The 24,069-nt window shown below is 56.9% G+C and overlaps 1 protein-coding gene across 2 annotated transcripts; it reads left to right on the forward strand.

The window, feature by feature from the left end:
• Positions 1–15,592: 15,592 nt before the first annotated feature.
• SKOR1 (SKI family transcriptional corepressor 1) lies at positions 15,593–23,798 on the forward strand (the record flags this gene model as incomplete). 2 transcript variants are annotated; one of them, XM_081227859.1, is made up of 9 exons in its annotated part: positions 15,593–15,699; positions 15,921–18,117; positions 19,175–19,265; positions 20,150–20,257; positions 20,775–20,846; positions 22,225–22,299; positions 22,543–22,617; positions 23,131–23,196; positions 23,704–23,798. In XM_081227859.1, the coding sequence occupies 9 exons, from the start codon at positions 15,593–15,595 to the stop codon at positions 23,796–23,798; spliced, it is 2,886 nt and encodes a 961-aa protein (XP_081083985.1). The 2 variants fall into 2 exon arrangements, with proteins under 2 accessions (XP_081083985.1, XP_081083986.1); XM_081227860.1 differs by lacking the exon at positions 15,593–15,699 and having other exon boundaries at positions 15,928–18,117; positions 23,707–23,798.
• Between the last annotated feature and the right edge of the window lie 271 nt (positions 23,799–24,069).

Here is a 24,069-nt window from a genome sequence, read left to right on the forward strand (position 1 = left end):
TGCCCTGAGGGGTCATGGAGGACTGAGACCTGGAACACAGAGGGACAGGAATGAGCTCTCCCTTCTGCCCAGAGTGACACCTCACTCACCGTCACCCTGCCCGTGCAGCCAGCCTCCACTCCTCCCTTGAGGCCCCTCTCAAACGGCACCTCCTCTTCAAAGCTTCTCTGGTACAGATGTGAGCCCCCTGAGGGTCTGACTCATCACCCCAGGACCTGGCCAGGGCGGCACATGGCAGGTGCTCTGAGTGTGGGAGGGCTGGAGGACTGGAAGGGTCAGGCCCGCAGGCCCCTCCCCAGGGCTTGTCACTATCCTGTTCTGGTTTCTCACTCCAACCCTCAGAGACACCCATGTGCCTTCTAACCAGGACGTCCAGGAGACCAGACCCCCACAGGATGCAGCCTCAGGCCTCAGACCCTCAAGCCTGGAGGGGGGTGTTTCTGGGACAGGTCAGTTCTCGTGGAGCCCGCAGTTCACACTGGGAGGTGGGTGTCACCTGAGCCTGGAGGCAAGGAGTCCCCTCAGCACTCAGCCCGCTGGACCCTCCTTGTCCTGCCCTTGGTTTTCCCATCTGAGAAGTATGGCTTACAGGACCCCAGGGCTTTGGAGATGCTCCAAGAAGGCAATGGGGACAGGGTGGGACCCTTGTTCCCCACGTGTGGTCAGACAAAGGCCTTGTGGCCCAAAGCAGTGTGACCCAGAGCTGAGCCCAGCCCATTTGGGGGTTGTCAGGTAAGATGGGCTGGGTGCCGTAACCCGGCTGAGGAAGCCATGGGTGCCCTGCCTGCAGGCCAAGAACCTGGGGCCTTGCACTTGAGCTGAACAGACGTGAATCTTTGGCGGGAAGGCATATGCTTCCAGATCTCTGCACACTCAGTGCTGAAGGCCAGCATATAACCTCAAAGTGAGGCCCTGGGATGGTGCCAGGCATGCAGGCAGGCAGCTCCGCAGACCCCCTGTCGCACAGGTTGGTTAGACGGGGATGGACAGCTGCCTCCATGTGGGCTGGGGGAACCCAGAGAGGGTCACGATGCTGCCGCAAAGATGCCTTCCATCCCCGCTGACGGCTGCCCAAATTCCCCACTGGAGCTTCGTCCTGTAGCTAAGTCTGGGCCCTATTAGGATGGGAGCCTGTGTTCACAGAGTACAGGGAGGGTGGGGAGAGAGGCAGTGCCAGGCAAGGCTGCAGAAGAGCATGAAACAACAGAAGCAGGAGGGCAAGAAGGGAGCCAGCGCCAACAGCCCACAGCAGCCCAGGCAGCCAGCAGGGTCCTGACTCCACACTTGAGGCCAGGTGGGCTCCCAAGGTTGTACTGGGTCCAAGTCCCAACCTCCTCATTGAGGGGCTGGGGTGCTTTCCCTTCAAGCAGCCAGAAATGGCTCAATCCAACCACAGGTGGGAGGCTGAGGCCAGGATCAAGGGAGGGGAGCCTAGGCAGGTGGAAGCAGGAAATGGCCCAGGACACAGCCCCCAAGCCTGGTCCCTGTGGGCGCTGGCTGCTAGTGCAGGGGAGGGGGAGCAGAAGGGAGATGGGAGGAGGTCACCAGCCCTCGGTGGCAGAGCTGGGTTTTGATGGCACTTCCTGGCTTTGTCATGACTCCTTTCCGGTTGGCAGAAACCGTGTCCTGATCCACCCGAGATGCCGGTAACCTGAGAGACAGGCAGGTGGGTGCGGCTGGCAATGGGTGGGACCCTGCAGGAGGCAGCCAGGTGGAGTCCCAGAGACAGCCTGGGCTGGCACACTTTATAATCCAAGATGGATTATAAAGTGGGGCGGGGGGAGCCAGCAGAGCCCAGGCCTCGTAATGACAAATTTTCTGCTGAACAACTACAAATATTCGCCGTAACTTTGGACAGAGTCTGAAAAAGACTTTGTTTCCTCCCTTGGCGGTATCATTTGTCTTGTTTTGAAGCCACGAGATTGCAGGGACGAATTTATAGACTAAACTTTGTCTTAATTGCTGTGGTGTCACCACCTCTGTGGCAGATAACAACACAATGAACAAGTCGATGGGGCTGAGCCCTCCAGGTCCTTCTTCTAAAGTGAGACAAATTTCCCTCCTTTGAGCCCAACAGTCCATCCTAACAGTTTGCATTAACTTGCAAGGGATAAATAGTCTCTCCTGCCCTCAGACTTAGTTAAAAGCATCCAGTCAGGCTGTGTTGCTGGTTCTCCCCCAAATTTGCCTTTTATCTTTCCCCCATTTGGGGAGGTGGGTAGTAGGGAGAGCAATGGGGTGCACACTGAGAAAAGCAGTGAGGGTGGCAGGATGAGAAAAGAGCATGGAGGGTCCCCGGAGTTCCAGTGTCCAGATCACTTTAGTTCTGAGAAAGAGGAGAAATAGTGCTGTCTTGCAGTATCAGCTGGGCACAGCACACTGCCTTCACACTTGCCTTTGTTGTTCCTCCCAGCACCCCTGCAAAGGCAGGGGCATGGTTGCCCCACCCCTGTCTCCCACTCTATGTTCCCATCCCAGGGGGTGATGCTCTCCTCCTTGAACGAGCTGAGCCCTTTCTGCCTGTGAGCCATTGCACAGGCTGTTCCCTCAGCCCCGGACACCTTTCCCCGCCACCGTTTTTCTCCTGCCCAACTCCTACTCATCTTCCAAGGCTCAGCTGAAATGCTCTGGGAAGGCCTTTTCTGACACCCACCCACCCTGGATCCCAGTCACTGCGCGACCTCACTGTCTTGTCCTCATTGCTTTTCTTGCACCGTCTGTCTGCCTTGTTCCAGTGAGAGCCCCAAGAAGGCAGGAGCTGGGGCACTGCCTGGCATTCAGGAGATGCTTAAGAAATAGTGATTAAATAAATGGAGGGGAGGCTGGCGGGGCTGGTAGGGCTTCAGAGAACTTAGTGACCTGGCCTCCACCATCCCCCCATCTAGGAACAAGACCCTAGTTAACACTGCACAGCTGTGGAGTGTGGGTGCTCTTCAATCTCCTCTCTCTTGTTCTGCATTTTCCTAATATAATGCAACAAACATATTATTTTTATAATAAAAATAATTTGTTTTAAAGGTATTTCAAACCTCTTGGTCAGCAAGGCAGTAGGAGAGGCAGCATTCAACGTGAGTTCTTCTGACACCCAAGTGGAACCCTTCGCCTCCTCCCCCCGCCCTCCACGGCCTCCTGGACCCCTTTTTGACAATCCTGTGTGGGAGGCAGCAGAATGTAGTGATGAAAGGCATGGGCTTGGAGTCACACAGACCTGGGCCCAAGTCCTGGCTCCTCCACTGACTCGCTGTGTGACCCTGGGCAGGATGCCTAACCTCTCTGGAAAGGCCTGTTTCCTTATTGGTAAAATGGGGTAACAAGAGTGTCCACCTAATGGGTTGTTGCTGTCATTATTGAATCATCCTCCATGCTGACCATGACGTGCACAAAACACTTCCAAAGGGCTGGTTTCCTCCCCCATCCTGCAGGCACCCCTGCCCCACATATACACAGATCCACACAGCCACTCCTCAATCCCTGTGACTCCCCACTTTTTCATCTGCCCCCTGCCCTTCAGGTCTGGAGAAGGACAAATGATGAGGATAATAAGACACATCACCGCCAGTGAGGGCCACTGCACATCTGGCATGAGGGCCTGGCATGGGCATTCTGGCCTCTCATGGCAGTGCCTGTGGGTGACCACAATGCTCCCCACCAGTGTGTTCCTCAGCCCACACCCAGGCCTGCCTTGGCTTCCCCAGGAGGTTTGTGCAGCTCAGGGCAATACCTCCAGGCTCAGCCCTGGCCATACCCAGTCAGGGCAAAGCTCTGGGTTCCAGGCAGTAGCTCAGGAGGCTGAGGGTGTGGACAGAAGTGCCCCCACCTGGATGCACACATGCTCTCATCCATATGCTGTAGTCATCAAGTTCCCGCATACACTCCAGCTTCCCAGGGCCTCTTTTTTGAGAGACAACTGTAGTAGGCAGAATATGACAGCCCCCCAAAGATGTTCACGTCCTGACACCCAGAATCTATGAATATATACATATATTACAGGGCAAAGGGGAATTAAGATTCTTATTCACCTGACTTTAAAGATTATCCTGGGACTTACCTGGTGGTACAGTGGTTAAGATCCGCCTGCCAATGCAGGGCACATGGGTCTGAGCCCTGGTCCGGGAAGATCCCACATGCCGCGGAGCAACTTAGCCCTTGTGTCACGACTACTGAGCCTGCGCTCTAGAGCCCACATGCCACAACTACTGAACCCGCGTGCCTAGAGCCTGTGCTCCACAACGAGAAGCCACTACAATGAGAAGCCCTTGCACCGCAACGAAGAGTAGCCCCCGCTCACCGCAACTAGAGAAAGCCCGCACACAGCAACGGAGACCGAATACAGCCAAAAATTAATTAATAACAAAAATAATTAAGTTAAAAAAAAAGATTTTCCTGGATTATCCAGGTCAGCCCAGTGTAATTATGAGGGTCCTTTATTTATTTTATTTTATTTTTGCGGTACGCGGTCTTCTCACTGTTGTGGCCTCTCCCGTTGCAGAGCACAGGCTCCGGACGCGCAGGCTCAGCGGCCATGGCTCACGGGCCCAGCCGCTCCGTGGCATGTGGGATCCTCCCGGACCGGGGCACGAACCCGTGTCCCCTGCATCGGCAGGCGGACTCTCAACCACTGTGCCACCAGGGAAGCCCTATAAGGGTCCTTTAAAGTGGAAGAAGGATGGGGCTCCCCTGGTGGTCCAGTAGTTGAGACTCCACGCTTCCACCGCAGGGGGCATGGGTTCGATCGATCCCTGATGGGGGAAGTTCTACCTGCTGTGAGGTGCAGCAAAAATGAAGAGGGAAGCACAGGCAGAGAGATTTGAAGTTGCTACACTGCTGGCTTTGAAGAAGGACCCAGGAGCCAAGGAATGCAGGTGGCCTCTAGAAGTTGGAAAAGGTAAGGAAATGGATTCTCCCTAGAGCCTCCAGAAGGAATGCAGCCCCGCTAATGCCTTGATTTTAGCCCAGTGAAACCCATTTCTAACTTCTGACCTCCAGAATTATAATATCAATACAATTGTGTTGTTTTAAAACACTGTGGTGGGCTTCCCTGGTGGTGCAGTGGTTGAGAGTCTGCCTGCTGATGCAGGGGACACGGGTTCGTGCCCCGGTCCGGGAGGATCCCACATGCCGCGGAGCGGCTGGGCCCGTGAGCCATGGCCTCTGAGCCTGTGCGTCCGGAGCCTGTGCTCCGCAACGGGAGAGGCCACAACAGTGAGAGGCCCGCGTACCACACACACACACAAAAACACTGTGGTAATTATGGCAGCAATAGGAAACTAAATGTTTCCTATTTCCTCTTCATTTTCCAGCCCAGGCTGTCCCAAATGCCTTTGGAATACACTGTTCCGTGCATATAGCCCTTTACAGTTTACACAGCCCATATTCCAGGCCCCCGCCCTCAGCTGCCCTCCCCACTCACCAGCCTTTGCCGGCTCTCCTCTCTCCCTCCCTCTCCCCACCTCTCCCAGCACCATGCACCCAGCACCACCAACTCCCATTCTCCAGGAGTCAGTTTCCCTCCTCCAGTTCCACTCCCCTCCCCAACAGGGCTCAGAACTCAGCCTCCTTGAGCCCTGGAGGCTGACCCTTACAGGGCCTCAGTCATCCCAGTACCAAGGACTAGGGACTCCCCCCAGGGCCCAGTAGAGACTCTGAACACACTGTTTATTCATCAGATCCTTCCTCAGCACCTCCTGTGTTCCAGGAGCTGGGGACACAGTAGGGATCAAGGCAAACTAGTCCCTGCACTCTGGAGCCTCAGTTTCCTCAACTGCAAAATGGGGATAATAATATCTACTTTGCAGGGTTATTGTGAAGATTAGAAATGCATTTATGACAAACGTCTAACAGTAGATAACAGAAAAGTAATAGCTATTATTATTATAAGTATTAGTCTTTAGGTGTGATTCATTCATTTCCTTGTAGTCTCTGGTGTGTGGGGAGGTACAACTAAAAAAAATAAAAGTAAAATAATAAAGCAGGGTAAAGGGATAGAGAGGGACAGGATTAGGGCTGGGGTGGAGCAGTGGTATTGGGAGGAGGGTCACTTTCCTATTTCCATTGATACCAGCTAAGAAAACTGGAGCTCCCACTGTGTGCCAGGCTCTGGGCTGGGGCCCCTCATCTCATTTAGTTCTGACAACATTCCTGTGACGCCAGCATGCCCATTTCATGATTGAGGAAGCCGAGGTTCAGAGAGGTGAAGCAATTCACCCAAAGCCACACAGCCAGGAAGTAGTAGCCATAAGATTTAAACCCAGATCTGTCTGGGGTGAAGGCTGTTTCCTCAGCAACAGCTGTCCCCCTGTAAGATGCAGACTGTGTTCTTTCAGAACTCTCGCTCCACTAAGAGACATGGGACACTCCACTGTCACTTCGTCCCAGACCGTGTCGTAATAAAGGCACGTGCCACATACATCAGGAGGCAGAGGAAGAAGAGAATTATCAGTGGGGAAAGAGGGAACACCTCAACAATATTTGCAGAGGAATGACTGGTTCCTGATTCCTGAGCAGTGAGCTTCCATTTACATCTGCAGAGGGAGAAGGCTGGCTGGGCCCCCCTCTCTGGGGAGGCCCCATCTCTCCTGGAGAAAGGAAGATAGTCATTTCTCCAGACCAGAAAAGCCAGTGGGGTGCCAAGACAATTTAATGGGGAGAAGATAATATTTTCAACAAATGGTGCTCTGGCAACTGCCTATCTGTATGCAAAAGAATAAATTTGGATCCCTACCTCCTATCAGACACAAAAAATTAACTGTAAATGGAACAGAGACCTAAATGTAGGAGTTAAAACTATAAAGGTCTTAGAAGAAAACATAGGAGTAAATCTTATGACCTTAGGTTCAGCAAAATCTTCTCAGTTTTGACACCAAAAGCACAAGCAGCAAAAAAATAAAAGATAAATTGGACATCATCAAAATTAAAAACAAAAGACATCATTAGAAAGTGAAAAGACAACTCACGGGGCAGGAGAAGATATTTGCAAATTACATATCTGATAAGGGACTTGTATCTAGAATATATAAAGAACTCTTTCAAGTTAATAATAAAAATACCAACAATCCAGTTGAAAAAGTGGGTAAAGGATCTGAATAAACATTTCTTGAAAGATGTACAAATGGCTAATAAGCACATGAAAAAGATGCTCAAAATCATTACTCAGCAGAGAAATACAAGCCAAAACCACAGTGAGATACCATTTCACACCCACTAGAATGGTATAATAAAAAAATAATAATAAAAAGTGCTGTCAAAGATGTGGAGAAATCAGAGCCCTCGTACATTACTGATGAGAATATAAAATGGTGCAGTGCTTTGGAAAACCAGTTCTGGCAATTCCTTAAAAAAAGATAAACACAGAGTTACCATGTGACCTGACAATTCTGCACCTAGTATGTACCCAAGAGAAATGAAAACATACAGTCACACAAAAATTTGTACATTAATGTTCATTGCAACTTCATTCAAAATAGCCAAAAAGTAGACACAACCCAAATATTCATGAGTGGATGAAAAAACAAAATGTGGATATCCATACAATGGAATATTATTTGTCAATAAAAAGGAATGAAGTACTGATAGATGCTACTGCATAGATGAACCTTAAAAACATGCTCAGTGAAAGAAGCCAGGCACAAAAGACCACATATTGTACATTTCCAATTATATGAGAAGTCCAGAATAGGCAAAGAGAAAGTAGATTAATGGTTGCCAGGGTCTGGGGGAGGGGGGGAGATGGGGTGATATCTAATAAGTATGGGTTTCTCTTTGGGGTGATGAAAATATTCTAAAATTGATAGTGGTGATGGTGTACAATTCTTTGAATACATGAAAAACCATTGAATTGTACACTTTAAATATGTGAATTACATCACAATAAAGCTCAACCTGTCCCAGCAAGCAGACTGAACTCCACCAATGTTCAGGCAGCTGCCCAGAATTGATCTGAGGCTGTCAGGGAAGGGGAACTCACAGATATTGAGTACCTACTCTGTGCCGTCTGCTTGTGCAAGGCTGGGACTATGGGGAGAATTTTCAGGAGCCTGAGAGTGAATCCCTGCTTAAATTGTGCACCCAAGGCACTCAATCTAGTCCCAGACCTGGCTATGTGCCATACACCCAGCACCTTATTTAATCCTTATGACATCCTTGTGGGACCCAGGATATCCCTGACCCTGTAAGGCCAGGAAATATTTTACAGATGCAAGTTTGGAGACTCAAACAGAGCAGAACTGGGATTTGAACCCAAGCCTTGCTGAGTCCAGAGTCTGTTCTCCTTCCAGCCCCTCCGCCCACCATGCTGTGTGGAGGAGGCCCTGGAAAGGAAGCCCTTGCTACCAGGGAGCGCTCAGCAAGCCTGCCAGCTGCTCCCCACCTGCCTGCCAGAGCCTATTCCCCGCCTCCTGTGAGAACCAGCCTTCAGCCTTCAGAGGCTCTGCCTGAGTAGCCTTGCCTGAATCTGTGTGGAGGCTGAGAATCCCAAGACCTTCCTAGACATCACCAGGAAGCATAGAACCTACAACTCTTGAAGAACCTGATTGGCCACTAAACAACAAGTGCACCGTTCAATCACTATGGCCAGCAAGTCTGGTCATAGCCCTTCCATTCAAATGTTGTTCACTCATTCATTTAACATGTTGAGCACCAACTGTGTGCTAGGCCTTGTTCTAAGCCCTGGGAATACAACAGCAAACAAAACATTCCAGTGGGAGAGGCAGAAAACACGCACAAACAAATCAGGAAATATTAACCAGTGAACAATCCAATGAAGAAAATAAAATAGCATCAGACAGACAGGAGTGAAGGGTCCGGGCAAGCAGATAGGCTTAGAGGAGGCTCAGTGTAGTGACCAAGAGAGTCCTCTGAGGCTTCTGAAAGGCAGGCACTGAGGAGAGAAATGAAGGTAGCCTGCTCTGTGGGGCGGAAGCCTCTAAGGGCCATTGAATTTTCTTCCTGTGTGTTCCTTGGCTTGGTAGGAAATTTCTAAGTGCCCACAGAGTCTCCCCTGTGCTAAAGATCTTGGATAGAGAGAGACTTAGGGCTAAGCTGGGACTGACAGCAGGTGAACCCTTGGGGGAGGGGAGGCAACTGGGACCCAAACTAGAGATTTTGGGTTGGGGAGGAGTCCTGGCGCCAGCTGAGATACCCACCCTCTTTCACAAATACCTCTGTTCAGGCCTTGGGGATATCTATGTCTGGTTGGGGCAAGTAAGTCTGTCCTGGGCTCCCTCCTCAGTCCCTCCCAGCCTAACTTGCATCCCCAAGTGCAGAGAGAGCCCCAGATTGGGCAGAGCCAGGCCCTGCAACCTTCAAACCATTCTCAAGTCCTCCAGGCTCTGCCCCTCCTCTAAGCTTAAGCGACCTACACTCAAGCAGTGTCCCTCAAGCTCCACCCCCCATCCCCTCAGGGCTCCAGAAGAAAGATGTTTATCTGCAGTGCCCTTGGGCCTCTGAGTCAACCCTTCACTCCTGCAAATTGCCAGTGTGCCCATCCTACAGATGCACATATTGAGGCCAAGTCAAGGTCCATGGTTACTCAAGTGGACAGTAGAACTGGATCTAGGCTGAGACTTTTCTCCCTCCTTTTGATGTCCCCAGGGAGAAGTCCTTCATTGGCAGGAGCGCTGGCCTGGCCTCTGATCCCCAAGAGCCGGGTCTGGGAGGCAGGAACCCAGAGTGTATGGCCTCCGGCAAGCCCTGGGCCCTCCCTGGAGCTTCAGTCTTCCCGTCTGCACACGGAGCGAGGTGGGCACTTCTGAGCACCTTCGTGCAGGTTCTGTGGCCCCCGCCTCCCCCGCGACCTCACCTCTGCCCTCGGCTGCGGCCAGCAGGCCCCGCCCAGCCTCCTTCATTTGCTCGGGCCGGGCCGCCGGGAGGGGCTAGGGTCTATCTGGTCGTCGGATTAATATGCAGATATTAAGTAAACAATAAATTAGCAAAACTACAAGAAAATTTTACAGCCCTTTGCATTTGGCAATCATTGAGTGTTAATTAGAAATTCATTACAATTAAAACCCTGCCTAAACAGGGCCTGCGCGCCTTAATTACATCTGATTTTTAATTCAGAATACGTGTTTACACAGTAAGCGCTACGTACCCCATGATTATCCCCAATCCTCTTTATACTGTACTAATTATGTAAATTAAACCTAATTAACTGACGAAAACTGCCGTTAATTCAACTGGTAAAAGATATGTGCTTGAGGAGGAGGCGCGGCCGCCCAGCCCCAGCCCAAGCGGGAGCGGGAATGGGCGTGGGATGCCCGGCTGTGTGCATGCGACACCGGGGGCTCAGAGGCAGCACGGACCCAGAGCTGGTCGGTTGCACGCCAGGCGCGTCCCTGATCCACAGTCTGGCCCTTCGACCCTGGTGCACACGGCAGTGGATAAAAGATTCAGCGCCAATGGGGGTCAGGAAGGCCAAGGGCACCGACTCCCGCGGGTTCCCCAGGCTCTGGACAGGGCCGCACGACTCAGAGCCCTGTCTGAGCAAGAGGGGTGCCACCCTCCCCTGTCTGAGCCTGAGTTCAAGTCCAGCGCTGCCCCGCATTGGCTGCCTGCATCTGAGCAAGTGACCTGGCTTTGCTAGGCCTGTTTCCTCCTCACGGAGTGTTCTGAGGGCGATCTTAAAAGCTCCTCGTGAGCTGTGCAGCGCTTGTCTTCCTTCACTAAACGAGGCCCTCCAGGCAGCGTGCAACGCACGACATTTGGGGTCTGGTAGATCAGCCTGCACCCCTTATTGACCGAGGAACCTGGGTGAGTTGGCTTCCACTGCCTGACCCTCGGTTTCCTGCCTGTAAAATGGGAATAAATGATCTCTACCTATTTCCAGGGCTGTTGTGAGAAAGGGCTCTCTGCAAACTGTAAAATGTTCTTTGTGGTGATACTAACCAGTTGGCCGCTGGTCCAGAGCAGAGCCCAGCTCCGACCCCAAGACTCGCTCCCCGGAGATCACTACCCCTCAAGTGAGCGGTGCCGCCTCCTCAGCCTCTCTCCAAGCTCCTTTAAGTCTTTCTCCAGTGCAGAGCCGGGTGAGAGAGCAGGCTGGGTCTGCGAAGCCGGACCGGGTGCAGGGAGCTGTCCGCAGTTTGGTTCTGAACGGAGACGCAGGGGTGAACCTGCACCCCCCTGGCGTTGCAACCCGCAAAGAGAACTTTTGTCTGAGAAGTCCCCGGGGCCCCGCGGCCCGGCTGCCGGGAGTTCTCTAGAGGCCGGCTCCAGAGGCGTTGCTGGCCCTCGCAGTACAATAGAGGCAGGGTAGGCAGGCCCTGCTCAGGGGAATCCTCCCCATCTTTTTCCCACTCCCAAGCCCCACCACCCCGGGGGCGTCCTGGCTCCGAGACCGTTGTCACCACCACGCCGAATTCTGAGATGCCTTTTAAAAAATCATTAGGAGGCTAAGAATAATTACCGAACGAGATTGTAATTATGGGGTGGGGAGGCCGGCCGAGGGAGGGGGGATGAGCAGGTGTAGGCTGGGGGCGGCTCTCGGACCGGGACGGAAAATAGGTTCCTGTCTTCCTTGGAGGGAAGTGGGGCGGGAGGGAGGTAGAGATCGGCAGAGTTAGAACGGGACAGAGGCAGAGCCTGGGAAAGACGCGCCAGTGGAGGGGCAAGAGTCAGAGAGAGAAAAGGGGCTGAGCAGGCTCTGGGAGGAGAGAAAGAAAGACAAGGAAATCCAAGAGAGAGAGACGGGAACTCTGGAAGGTGAAAGAGCAAGAACCCCTCTAGAAGAGACCGGGCAGCAGAGACTAAGCCCTCAAGCTTGTGGGGGAGGGTAGTTTCGTGGCCTCGGAAAACGCGTTAGCCAAGGGGAGAAGGGGGTGGCAAACGAGTCCTAGGGCCTGGCCGCCCCCTCTCTCCGAGGGTAGGCCTGGACGATCCGCTCCCACCCCCAGAGGCGTGTCTCAGGGTCCCTGCGACCCCGCAGAGAAGAGAGAAACAGAGAAGTGGAGGAGAAGGGCGAGACGAACCCTGGAGGAGCCGGAGTGCCGGAGGGGAGAGGGCCTGTAACCCAGAGCGAGAGGGAAAACGAGGGGGCGGGGGCGAGGGCGACCCGGCGCCGCTGGCCGCGGAAGATTTATGGCGCCGCCCGGGTTCCAAGGACGGGCAGCTCTCGTCGCTGCTGCCCGCGTCGGTAGCCGCCACGGCCGGTGCTCCCCCTGCCCTGGCGGCCCGCCGCGCCCCGGGCCATGCCTGCCATTATTAACTTCTGTTTGATTAGGGTAATTGTTCAAACTTGGGCCGGACAGTATGATTAATTATAGTTTAATTAACGTGTCCATTAAGGACACTTAATGCCACGGAGGGGTGGGGGCGAGGGGGCGTACGGGTGCGGGCACAGAGGGAGGGAGTGCGACTGATAACTCAAATAAGGAAAGACGGAGATTGAGAGAGAGCGAGAAGATGAGACCCACTGGGATAGTGGGGGAAAGGATGGTGAAGACAGAAGCCGTCAGAGAAAAGAGAGGGGTGGAGAGAAATGGAGCTCTGGGAAGAGAGAAGATGCCAGGGAGCGTCTGCAGCACCAGGGGCTAGAACCCCATCACGGGGAAACTGGTTTCACAGGAGAGCTAGGGAGTAGTCTAGTGGTCATCTAGTAGTTGACCCCAGGTATCTCTCAGTGATGACTTGGCTCCAGCCCTGGGATGGTTGGTGTTGGTGGGGGGAGAGTCAAGGCCTAGGACCTCCAAACCCAGTTCCCGAGTCCACAGCTCAGTGAAGGAGGCAGGAGGTCGCCCCTCCCCAGGCTGGAGCTGTCCTGACACCTCGCATCCAAGTCTGAAGCCGTGGGGGAGTTGGTTCTGCCCCTTTCCAGCTGCCATCCCCTGGTACCCCACACCCTGATCTCTTCTCCGGCTCCCCACACTACTGGCTTCCCAAGGCCACTGCCTTGGCCCGAAAGTGCAGTACCCATCCCCTCTCCCTTTCCTTCTGAATCTTCTGTAGCCCCATTACCTGGCCTTGGTCTCGGTCCTGGCCCCTAAGCCGGGGGCGCTGAGGCCTTCTCACTTTGTTCTTGGGGGCAAACTTCGTGGCCCCGGGCCCTACCTCCCTCCTGGTCCCCTTAATGAGCTTGGGCCGCAGGTGCCGGGCGCAGGGAGCAGGTGTGTGGCCGCTTACCTGGGGCGCCCAGGCCCGGGGGCTGTGGGGAGGCGGAGGGCGCGGCGCGTGGCCCGCGGACTAGCGGACCCCGGGAGGGCGCGAGTGACTGAGCGGGCGGTGGGTGTGGCGCCCCGGCTCGCAGATGTCAGGCGCGCCCGCCCCGCGCTGGCCTCGCCACTCGGGCTGTCACCGCGCCTTGCCAGCCGCCGCGCCATGCGCTCCAGGCTTCGGCCTCCACTCCGGGCTCGTCCGGGGCATCAGGAGCAAAGGCACAGGGCACAAGTCTCCCCGCCCGGGACCCTGGAGCCCCGCGCATGTTGAGAGACGGCGCCGCGCGGGAGGGGCCAGCGGGACCGCGAGTGTGAGCGCGGGGAGCCCGGGAGCGCGGCTGTGCGCGCGCGCGGGGAGGGGCCGCGCCGTCACCCGGAGAGCCCGGCGGATCCCGGACTCCCGCCCGCCGCTCCGCCCGCCGCGCTCCTCCGTTCACCGCTCGCCCGGCTCCAGCCGCCGCCGCACGGTGAGTACCCGCGCCCTGTCTCTACAGCTTTTTTCGTTTAGTTCTTCCGATTTGGGTTCTTGTGGTGGTTGTTTTTATTATTATACCTAAAGACTCCATCGCCTCACTCTCTGCGCTGCCTGCCTCCCGCCTCGTCGCCCTCTCCAAGCTCACCCCTCAAGCCCCATGAGCAGGCGAGGGGGCTCCCTGAGCCGCCCTGGCCGCTGCTCCTTGTCGCTGTGCACAGCCCTTTGCCCGGGCTTTCCACTCTGGCTTTCGAAATTCGGTTCCTTTCCTAGGGTCCCCCTTCTCCTGGCACCGGGGTCCGGAGCCCCCTCCCCCATTAGGGAAAACCCCGGGGGGACTCCAGACCGTCAGCCTGGGGAGGACGCGCTCGGGTCAGGGCGCTCCCTTCACTGCATGCGGGCAAGGCACACTTGCCGATTTCGGGAAACCGAGAAGACATCATCATTTCCCAGAACCGTGGCGCCCTCGCCACCTCCCTAGCCTGAGAACCCTTAAAAGGGGGGTGCGGGGCTTTTCTTGCTGACCCCTCAGCCGAGGAGTTAGGACAGTGCTTTTGCCTCCTAAAATGTTACAAGGGACTTCAACGCAAAAGGAGGGTCTACTAGTTTCAATTCGATCCACGGAGATAAAGATGAAACAGACAGATAACAGATAAATAGCTTGATACTTGAAGAAGGTATGAAGACAGATGGGAGAAAGAGGAGCTAGCGAGGAGAGACAGACAGCTCAGGAACAGATAAGACCGACAGATGCGGGGTACCTAGACAAACAGAGAGGGAGGGAGGGAGACAGACCGACAGAAGATCCCAGTTTCCTTGATGAAGCTTTTGAGCTCGGATGCCCTGTCCTGCTAGAGCTGCCCCCTTTGAAAATGGATTTGCCTTTTCTGCCGAGTTTAGGGGAGGGGCCCTCGGGATTGGGCTGCCTGGGCCGCAGGAGCCCCTGCAGCCATGGGCCGGGTGGGAGCCTTCGGTGTCTGAGGACACGTGGCTGGGCTCAGCCACCTAGGGGGCCCCAAGCATCAATCCCCGGGTCCTTCCCGCTGCTGATGTCCGCGGACGCGGCTGCCTCCCTGCCTCGGCCAGAGAGCAAAGCTCGGGACCAGCAGTAACTTTTGACCTGGAGCCCTGTGGTGGCTTCAGAGACTGGCCAGGATCCTTCTCAGCCCATATGAGTCAGGACAGCCCGGCATGAAGGATACTCAAAAAAAGAAAAAAAGACACCCCAAAAGAGGAAGCTCAGAACCTGGAGAGACTGTATTTGGCCTGAGTGGGAAAGGCATATCTGAAGAAGGAAGACTTAGGGAGTGGATGCCTAGAAGCAAAAGAGAAGTGGCTTCTGAGGAACTTCCTTGAGAATCTCTCCGTCCCACATGCTGACCCGGAGGGAAACCAGCTTTGGTCTGGAACGCAGCTAAAAATGCAGAAAATGTGGTTAGGAATTACTTGACCCTGATCCCACCGATGGTTGGAAAGAAAACGGTTTATATTTCCAGCCGGAATCTTTCTGCTCAACGAACGCGAGGTTCCGGGCGTGAGAGGAAAAGCTCGTGTTTGTGGAAAGCAGTGCTGTTATCCCGGGGAGCCGGCTTGGCGCGGAGCTGGGTGCAGTGGGGGCAACCCTGGGGCTGGGCACTCACGGCGTGCTTTGGAAAGAGTCGAGTTCAGCACCACGAACAGCGGTCGCCTCTGTCTCTCCCCGCCTCCCTCACGGCCTCTAGGCCCTCCTCCTTCTCCTTGCCACCTCCCTCCCCACCCCCCGCCCCGCCCCGCCCCCTGCTGTCTGGAAATGGGCAGTGACCGCCCCTCCCCCTCCCTATTCCTCCCTGCGCTGCCCCCGCCCGCGTGCATGCGCGACTGAGCAGAGGGGCGGCCTGTCCCCGACGTCAGGGCTTCAGGACCCGGACGGGTAGGGCAGCCTGCGAGGGTGGCCGAAGACGCACGGATCTGGGCGCCAGGAAGCCTGGGTTCGGCAATGGCTTTGCTGTGTGGCCTTGGGCAAGTCACTCTCCGTCTCTGGGCCCCACTTCCTCCCCTGTCCGAAAAGAGGATCAGGTTCCTAGCTACCGGGGCATTCCTGAGGTCTCAATTACCCATACTCCTCCTCCAAACCCCGGGGGCTTTTGTTCCAGCGCCAGCACGCGTCTGAATAACAAAAGGCGCCCGTCCAGGGGGCGAATGAGCTTGGACTCCCCATTGCCAAGTTTCCCCGCGCGCCCGACTCGGCGCGCCCTGCTGGGCGGGCCCAAGCGGCGTTGGCGCTGAAAATGGCTCATCGGCTCTCTGCTTTCTCTGTTTCGCAGGAGCGGCGGCATGGAGGCTCTCACCACTCAGCTGGGGCCGGGGCGCGAGGGCAACTCCTCGCCCAACTCCAAGCAGGAGCTGCAGCCCTACTCGGGCTCCGGCGCACTCAAGCCCAACCAGGTGGGCGAGACGTCGCTGTACGGGGTGCCTATCGTGTCTCTGGTCATCGACGGTCAGGAGCGCCTATGCCTGGCGCAGATCTCCAACACCCTCCTCAAGAACTACAGCTACAATGAGATCCATAACCGCCGCGTGGCCCTGGGCATCACGTGCGTGCAGTGCACACCGGTGCAGCTGGAGATTCTGCGTCGGGCCGGGGCCATGCCCATCTCGTCGCGCCGCTGCGGCATGATCACCAAGCGCGAGGCCGAACGCCTTTGCAAGTCGTTCCTGGGCGAGCACAAGCCACCCAAGCTGCCCGAGAACTTCGCCTTCGATGTGGTGCACGAGTGCGCCTGGGGCTCGCGTGGCAGCTTCATCCCCGCGCGTTACAACAGCTCGCGTGCCAAGTGTATCAAGTGCGGTTACTGCAGCATGTACTTCTCGCCTAACAAGTTCATCTTCCACTCGCACCGCACACCCGACGCCAAGTACACGCAGCCCGACGCAGCCAACTTTAACTCGTGGCGCCGACACCTCAAACTCAGTGACAAGTCGGCCACAGACGAACTGAGCCACGCTTGGGAGGACGTCAAGGCCATGTTCAATGGTGGCACTCGCAAGCGGACTTTTTCGCTGCAAGGAGGCGGCGGCGCTAATGGCGGGTCGGGTGGGCAGGGGAAGGGTGGTGCTGGTGGTGGCGGCGGGGGCGGCCCGGGGTGCGGCGCGGAGATGGCCCCAGGCCCGCCGCCCCACAAAAGCCTGCGCTGTGGCGAAGAAGAGGCCGCCGGGCCTCCCGGGCCGCCTCCTCCTCACGCGCAGCGGGGACTTGGTCTGGCTGCGGGAGCTGGCGGCCCCGCGGGCCCTGGAGGGCCTGGTGGCGGCGCTGGCGTACGCAGCTACCCGGTGATCCCAGTGCCCAGCAAGGGCTTTGGCCTCTTGCAGAAGCTGCCCCCGCCGCTTTTCCCTCATCCCTACGGTTTCCCCACGGCCTTCGGCCTCTGCCCCAAAAAGGACGACCCCGTGCTAGGCGCGGGCGAACCCAAGGGCGGCCCAGGCACCGGGAGCGGCGGGGGCGCGGGCCCTGGCGCAGGCGCGGGCGGCCCAGGAACCGGCCACTTGCCCCCCGGGGCGGGGGCAGGCCCGGGCGGCGGCGCAATGTTCTGGGGTCACCAGCCCCCCGGAGCAGCCAAGGACGCAGCGGCCGTGGCTGCGGCGGCTGCCGCAGCCACTGTGTACCCGACGTTTCCCATGTTCTGGCCGGCGGCAGGCAGCCTCCCAGTGCCGCCCTATCCAGCCGCGCAAAGCCAAGCCAAAGCCGTGGCGGCGGCTGTAGCGGCGGCAGCGGCTGCGGCTGCGGCTGCTGCCGGTGGCGGCGGCCCCGAGCCCCTGGACGGTGCCGAGCCGACCAAGGAGGGCGGCCTGGTCGCAGAGGAACGCTGCCCCAGCGCTCTGTCCCGCGGGCCGCTGGACGAGGAGGGCGCGGACGAGGCGCTGCCGCCCCCGCTGGCCCCGCTGCCCCCGCCGCCCGCACGCAAAGGCTCCTACGTGTCGGCCTTCCGGCCTGTGGTCAAGGACGCCGAGAGCATCGCCAAGCTCTACGGTAGCGCCCGCGACGTGTACGGCGGCGGGCCAGCCCGTGGGCCCGGGCCAGGCGCAGGGTCCGGCGGCGGCTACGTGAGCCCGGACTTTCTGAGCGAGGGCAGCTCCAGCTACCACTCCGCCTCCCCCGACGTGGACACTGCGGACGAGCCCGAGGTGGACGTGGAGTCCAACCGCTTCCCCGACGACGAGGGAGCCCCGGACGAGACCGAGCCCGGCGCGCCCGGCGCGCCCAGCACAGGAGACGGCCCTGATGGCGACCAGCAGGCAGGGCCCCTGTCTACCACCTCATCGGGCGCCGATGGCCCCACAGACTCTCCCGACGGCGGCAGCCCTCGTCCCCGGCGCCCCCCGGGTCTACCCCCAGCCAGTCGGTCCGCATTTGGGGACCTGGAGGCCGACGACATGGTGCGGAGACCGGAGAGGAGCCCGCCAAGCGGCGGCTATGAGCTGCGAGAGTCTTGCGGACCGCTCGGGGGGCCCGCGCCGGCCAAGGTGAGCCCCGCGCCCGCCCCGCTGGGGGCGCCTCTTTGCTTACCCCTCGGCAGCTCTGGGATGTGGGGCAGGCCCTGGCCGGGTGGGGGACGGGAATTTTGTTCTGAGCGGGCGTTCCAGCAGTAGGCCCCTGCTGCTCTGGTTAGGCCCAACTTCAGGAGCTCTGTGGAGCTGGGCTCGCTGGGACCCCCGACTGAGGGTTTCGGAAGATCGGGGGGGGGTGGCGGGTAGGCCTGAAAAATGCGTGTGCTGTGTTTTTGTTGATGGGAGTGGGGAGGAGACAGGCAGAGACTGGCAGTCACACAGAGACAGAAAGGTAGAAATAAAATGGGTCTGGAGGAAACGGACCAAAATGCAGAGAAAAGCGCTCAAGATGCCTGGCCGGTAGCACGTCCTCCCGGATGGGGATGTGAGCCCCGGGGAAGACAAGCCGGTAAACAGAGGAGAGGGATGCCTCTCCACCAAGCCGCAGTACGGGGTCCCCGGAATCTTCCAACACACGAACTCGTAGTTTTCCGAATTCCTGCCCTAGGAACCGCAGGGTTCGTTGGCAGGAAGCTGTCGTCGAGAAGGTGTGCGGGGCGGGAGAGGGGCTCTCTGGCTGCCGGAGCCGCGGGTTTGGGTGGGGGGTGTGCACTTGAAAGTGGGTGCGCACACCTGTACATTTCCATTCGGTCCATTAAAACACGAATCGTTAGCCGGATGCGAAAGGCGTCGTTTATACCGGGGACTGGGCGCGGGCGGGAGGGAAGACGCTGAGACGGGCGAAGAAGGTGGGGGCGGCTTTCAGCTGCCCTTGGCTAGGGAGCCGCTTTGTGTTTCGGGTAATTTTCTCGAGGGCGCTAATAATTACCAGGAATCCACAACGGTGATGCGGCCTCCGAGGGCGCAAGGCTGCGGCGCGTGCGTCACGGCCGCCCGGGGCGCTCGGGTCCAGCGGGCGAGCGCACCTCCGTCACCCTCTCATGTTCCCTCCTGGCCGCGGCGCAGGGCTGGGCTGCTGCGAGCCGCCGCCAAACGACCCCCCTAACCGCCTGTCATTTCTCGGCCGCCGCAGGTGTACGCGCCCGAGCGGGAAGAGCACGTGAAGAGCGCGGCGGCGGCGCTGGGGCCCGCGGCCTCCTACCTCTGCACCCCCGAGGCCCACGGTAACGCCCCCAGCCCCCCTGCCGAGGTCCCTGGCCAGTGTGATGGGGGGACCGCGCGTAGAGGGCCGGGGCCAGAGGAGGCCTGCGAGGGAAGACGAGAGGAGGAAAGAGGCAGAGAAAATGAGAGAAAGAGGGAGAGGGAAAGAAAAACAGTGAAAGAAAAAGGCAGCTAAGCGAGGACTCCCAACGACTTACATCCGCCCTCTCCACCGCATAGACACCGCTCTCGTACACCTCAGGCACTGGGTTAAACCTTTTACAAACCATGCCTGGCGTCCTTTTCAGATCCTCTCATTTATTCAGCAAGTGTTTTGGCCGAGAGGTCCCCTGTGGTCAGGACGGATCCGGGAGTGGGTGGGGACGCATGGCCACCCCCTTGGGGACCCCTGAAGTGCCGTGGTAGCTGCAGCCCAACGCGGGGGCACGTGCGCGCGGGACCCAGTGGCTCTCAGAGAATGGACTGAGGGCCTCGGAAATCCGGGCAGGCCAGGCCGGGGAAGATGTCTCCCCCGCAGCCGCCACCCTGGGGTTCGCCGCCTGGGCCGCGTTCTCGGCGCAGGTAGACCCGGCGGCCACGCGCGCTCGCAGTGCCCCAGTATCTGCACGCGATGTAGGTCGCTTGTCCCTGGTGGGCTCGGCTGCTCGTTTTGCTCTTTTCCAACGGGCTGGGAAGGGGGCGTGGAGCCGGAGATGAGCAGATCGCGCGCGGGGGAGGGTGTGCCCGGCCCAAAGCCTGAGGGTGCGAGCCCAGGCGCACAGCCGGGAACCAGCGGCGGCCACGACGCTTTTAATTAGGGCTCGGGCGCCCCGACCGCGGCAGCTCTGGCCGTATCGGGGTCACGGTTTCTTTGCCTCTCCTTGAAACTCGGTTTATTGCCTTTAAGAGCCAGATAAGGAAGACAATCACTCGACTGCAGACGATTTGGAAACAAGGAAATCCTATCCAGACCAAAGGAGTATCTCCCAGCCAAGTCCCGCAAATACAGACAGAGGTGAGCCCTAGGACCTTCGCACTCCACCCCCACCCGGGAGCTGGGCCCCAGGTCGCCCAGGTTTCCACCTGCTCCAGCGGCAAGCCTAAGGGGCTGCCGGTCCTCTCTCGCGGCTGGCACATAAATATTTAAATAGTGTGGGCAAGGTTCAGGCCAGGTTTCCTGAGTTGCTTACCTCCTTGCTGGGTTTGGGGCTCTTCCGTGAGGGAAGGAGGCTTACTAGGATATGAGGAACACCATCACCCACATAAAACAAGTCAAAGGGCACTTCCTGCCCTAAGATAGCCTGTTTTCCCTGGGTCCACTCTCTTCCAGCGGGTGACTCTCTAAAATAAAGCCTGTACCCCTAAAATAATGACTTGAAAGGTGGGTAGTACTGGATGCCTGTAACTGTCTCCTCTAAAGGCAGAGCGTCTGAAATAGGTTTCCAACTTAGCACAGTTCCCAGGAAGCTCACCCCTCCCCTCCCAAGGCCTCTCCCAGGACAAAACCCCTCTTACTTGCCCTTGTATCCCAGGTGAAGATGGGCTCACCCTAGATGTCACGGGAACTCAACTAGTGGAGAAAGATATCGAGAACCTGGCCAGAGGTGAGGTTAAATCTGTGAAATGGGGGTACACTGTGCTTGGGGGTGATGGGCCCTTCTTGTAAAGGGGTGTTATTCATGTAGGAGTGAGTGTGAGAAGAAAAGTCTCTTGGGGAATCAGTCTTCATTGAGCCAAAGGGATAATTCCCTGGACACATTATCCTGGCACAGAGGTCGAGGTGGGGGGCGGGAAGTGGAAGGGTGAAGTGAGCAGGGGGAGGGAACCAGCCACCCCAGAGTTCCCAAGGCTGGGCCTGTCTGAATAGCCCAGTGAGAAAGAAAAATGAGTAATGATCCTCAGAACTTGATGCATGTGGACAATCAGACAGGGCAATCTGGGTCTCTCAACCTCATCTGAATAGCAAGATTTTGAGGACACATTTACTTTAGGAATGTCTCAGAGGGTTTTTTTGGTTTCTTTTTTTTCCTGGAGTTAATGCATAACCAACTCCACCCCACCCTAAATAAGGTGAGGATGGACCTTGTTTGTGGAATGGGGTCCTGGGGTTGCTGCTCCACTGCAAAAGGAAGAGTGTGACTTGAGGCACAGAGAAAGGAGCTTCTAACCCATTTTGCTTCTCTGTCTCCCGTTTTTGTGTTTTCTGAGCACCTGCTAGGGGAGGATTTCTCAGAGAGCCTCCCCATGTGGAGGACCAGATACCAATAGCTCCGTGGTCAGGGCAGCCCCCTGCCACTCCTTTGGAGCTGCTTTTGAGGGCACCAACAGGGCTTTCCACACCCAATTGCCTCTCCCAGCCCCCACCCAGCCCAGGGTTGGGCTTGGAAATTGGTGTGGGGAGGGAGAGAAGCACTGGGGGTCTTCCACTCTTCCTAGTTACAGACTTTACAGGCTTCAAAATCCTTGGTGCTTTTAATGAGCGTTCTTAGCATGAATTTGGGGTCTTGGGACCTCTTGAAATTGTAAACAAACTGTTGTGAATATATGTATTTTTCCAGGGCAGAGGTCCAAGGCTTTGACCAGAGTCTCCCTGGTCTGTATCATTGAAGGGAGGGATTAAGTCTGTCAATTGAAGGGGTAAACCGTGTCTTCCTAGGCCAACCTCTAAGCTTAGGGAGTTAGGGACAACTTAAAGCAGAAACCATGCTGGTTGGCGCCTGGGGCCAGGGCCTAGAAGTCCAACATGCATTCTACTATCCTGAATTTGATTCTCCTGGGCAACCTAATCCCCTAACCCCAATTTCTTGCCCAAATCCTTTGGATGCAGATGGAAAAACTGAGTGTTGAGGGCCTCTACCATCTGGTCCCACCCTCCCCTACTCTCATCTCAGGGGAACAGGCCAGGGGAGGACCTGGGTACCTTATGGGCCCCCTGAGTCCCACCACCCTCTTCCTTTACGTCCCACTCTCGCCCCTTCACAGACGAATTGCAAAAACTGCTCCTGGAGCAAATGGAGCTCCGCAAGAAGCTGGAGCGAGAATTTCAGAGTCTCAAAGGTACCCCATCCAGACCCGCCCCACCTCATCACCAGAGCCTTCCTCCCGCAAGCCCCGGGCTGAGCCCGGGACCCCAGTGCAAGCAGCTGCCGCTCCGCACGAGGCTGGAGCCACAGAACCCTCCTTTTCCGGGGTTTCCCACTAGGCCAAAGACGGAGGGGGTGGGGTGCGGCTGGGGAGTGGAGAAACGCGGCCGAGGGAGGGGGCTATGCATAACAGCTCTCACTTAATCAATTTGCACAGATAATTTTCAGGATCAAATGAAGAGGGAATTGGCTTATCGAGAAGAAATGGTGCAACAGCTGCAAATTGTCAGAGGTAAGACGGGAGTCAGGTGAGCGCGTGCACGGGCCGTAACTGCCTCTCGTCTGGCAGGAGCCGCAATGTTGGCTCAGTCATTTGGATTTAAATTGAAGGTAATTTAACAATTATTTTTTTTTATTTAATATCCTTTGTATACTCTGATTAGCCTCAGAATGGCAAGCGAGCCCAGCAAACGGCTTGCAGGCATCATTACATGGAGTGATTGAACTTCTTATCGCGGCAATTTCCATGGTTTCTAAATTAAAAATCGAGGCGTAAAATTACCTGGGAAGTAATGCCTAAGTTTGCTTTAATTTTGGTTAGATCCGTCTGCCTTTAAGCGCCATTCCAGGCCATTTCCTCCCTCTGCCAAGCTGCAGTTTGGAGCTTTGACGCCCCCTCCCTCAGTCTCCGGGACTTGTTTCTACCAGGGGCTGAGCGCTGAGAAGAGGGTGAGGCCCGGGCTGTGACCCCAGCGAGCCCTAAGGTGGTCTCATTTCTTCACTGGCTACTTCCTATGTCTTCCAGATACTTTGTGTAACGAACTTGACCAAGAGAGGAAGGCGCGCTATGCCATCCAGCAGAAATTAAAAGGTGCGGGAGCCGGGGAAAGAAGGAGAGGTGCCAGGCGCTGGCTGTGCAGGCGAATGAGTGAATGAATGAATGAACGAATGAATGAATGAATGGCAGTGCTAGTGAGAGGGGAAGGCCAGGTCTACATAGATCAGTAGCTGAGAAGAGGGATCTGGGAATTGATTTTAATGGAGAAATGATGCTAGAACGGTGGGATAGGGGGAAAGAGCCCCTTGAGCTCTGAGCATTGGGAAATCTGCCACCGGGTCCAAATCTGGTTTGGGGCCGATCGACCTCCCTTACTGTGCCTCAGTTTCCTCTTCTGTAAAATGGACCAATTGAACTAGAGCAGTGGTTCTGGATAGCCAGGATCTCTCTACTACCCTCTCACCTTCTGATGCTCTCGCTTGAGAACCCCTGAGCCAGAAGGGGGTGGGTGAGACCCGGGCGGACAGGGGAGCGAGGGAGCCCGTGGACCGCGCAGGCCTGGCGAGGCGCCCAACATGGCCCAATCGACTGTCTCTCCAGAAGCCCACGACGCCCTGCACCACTTCTCCTGCAAGATGCTGACGCCCCGGCACTGCACTGGCAACTGCTCCTTCAAGCCCCCGCTGTTGCCCTAGGGCCGGCCCGGCCGCGCCCACGCGCCCTCAAGCCATGCTGCTCTCTTGTAAATACCCGCGGCCGCGGCGGCCTAAGGCGAGATACAAGCCATTCGGACTGGACCGATGTAAATACAGCCTCCCGTCCGCCCGCTCTCCTCCCGGGCGCCTCGGCCTTGCCCGCCCCTCCCGGGCGCCCCCGCCCAGGACCCCGTCTCCGTTTCCAACTGTAAATACCACCTCGCCCCACGGTTGAACTCCTGGGCATCGGACCTCATGGGGTTAACTGGAC

Source organism: Mesoplodon bidens, assembly GCF_964165515.1.
Source record: "Mesoplodon bidens genome assembly, chromosome: 3".
Lineage (NCBI taxonomy): Eukaryota > Metazoa > Chordata > Mammalia > Artiodactyla > Ziphiidae > Mesoplodon > Mesoplodon bidens.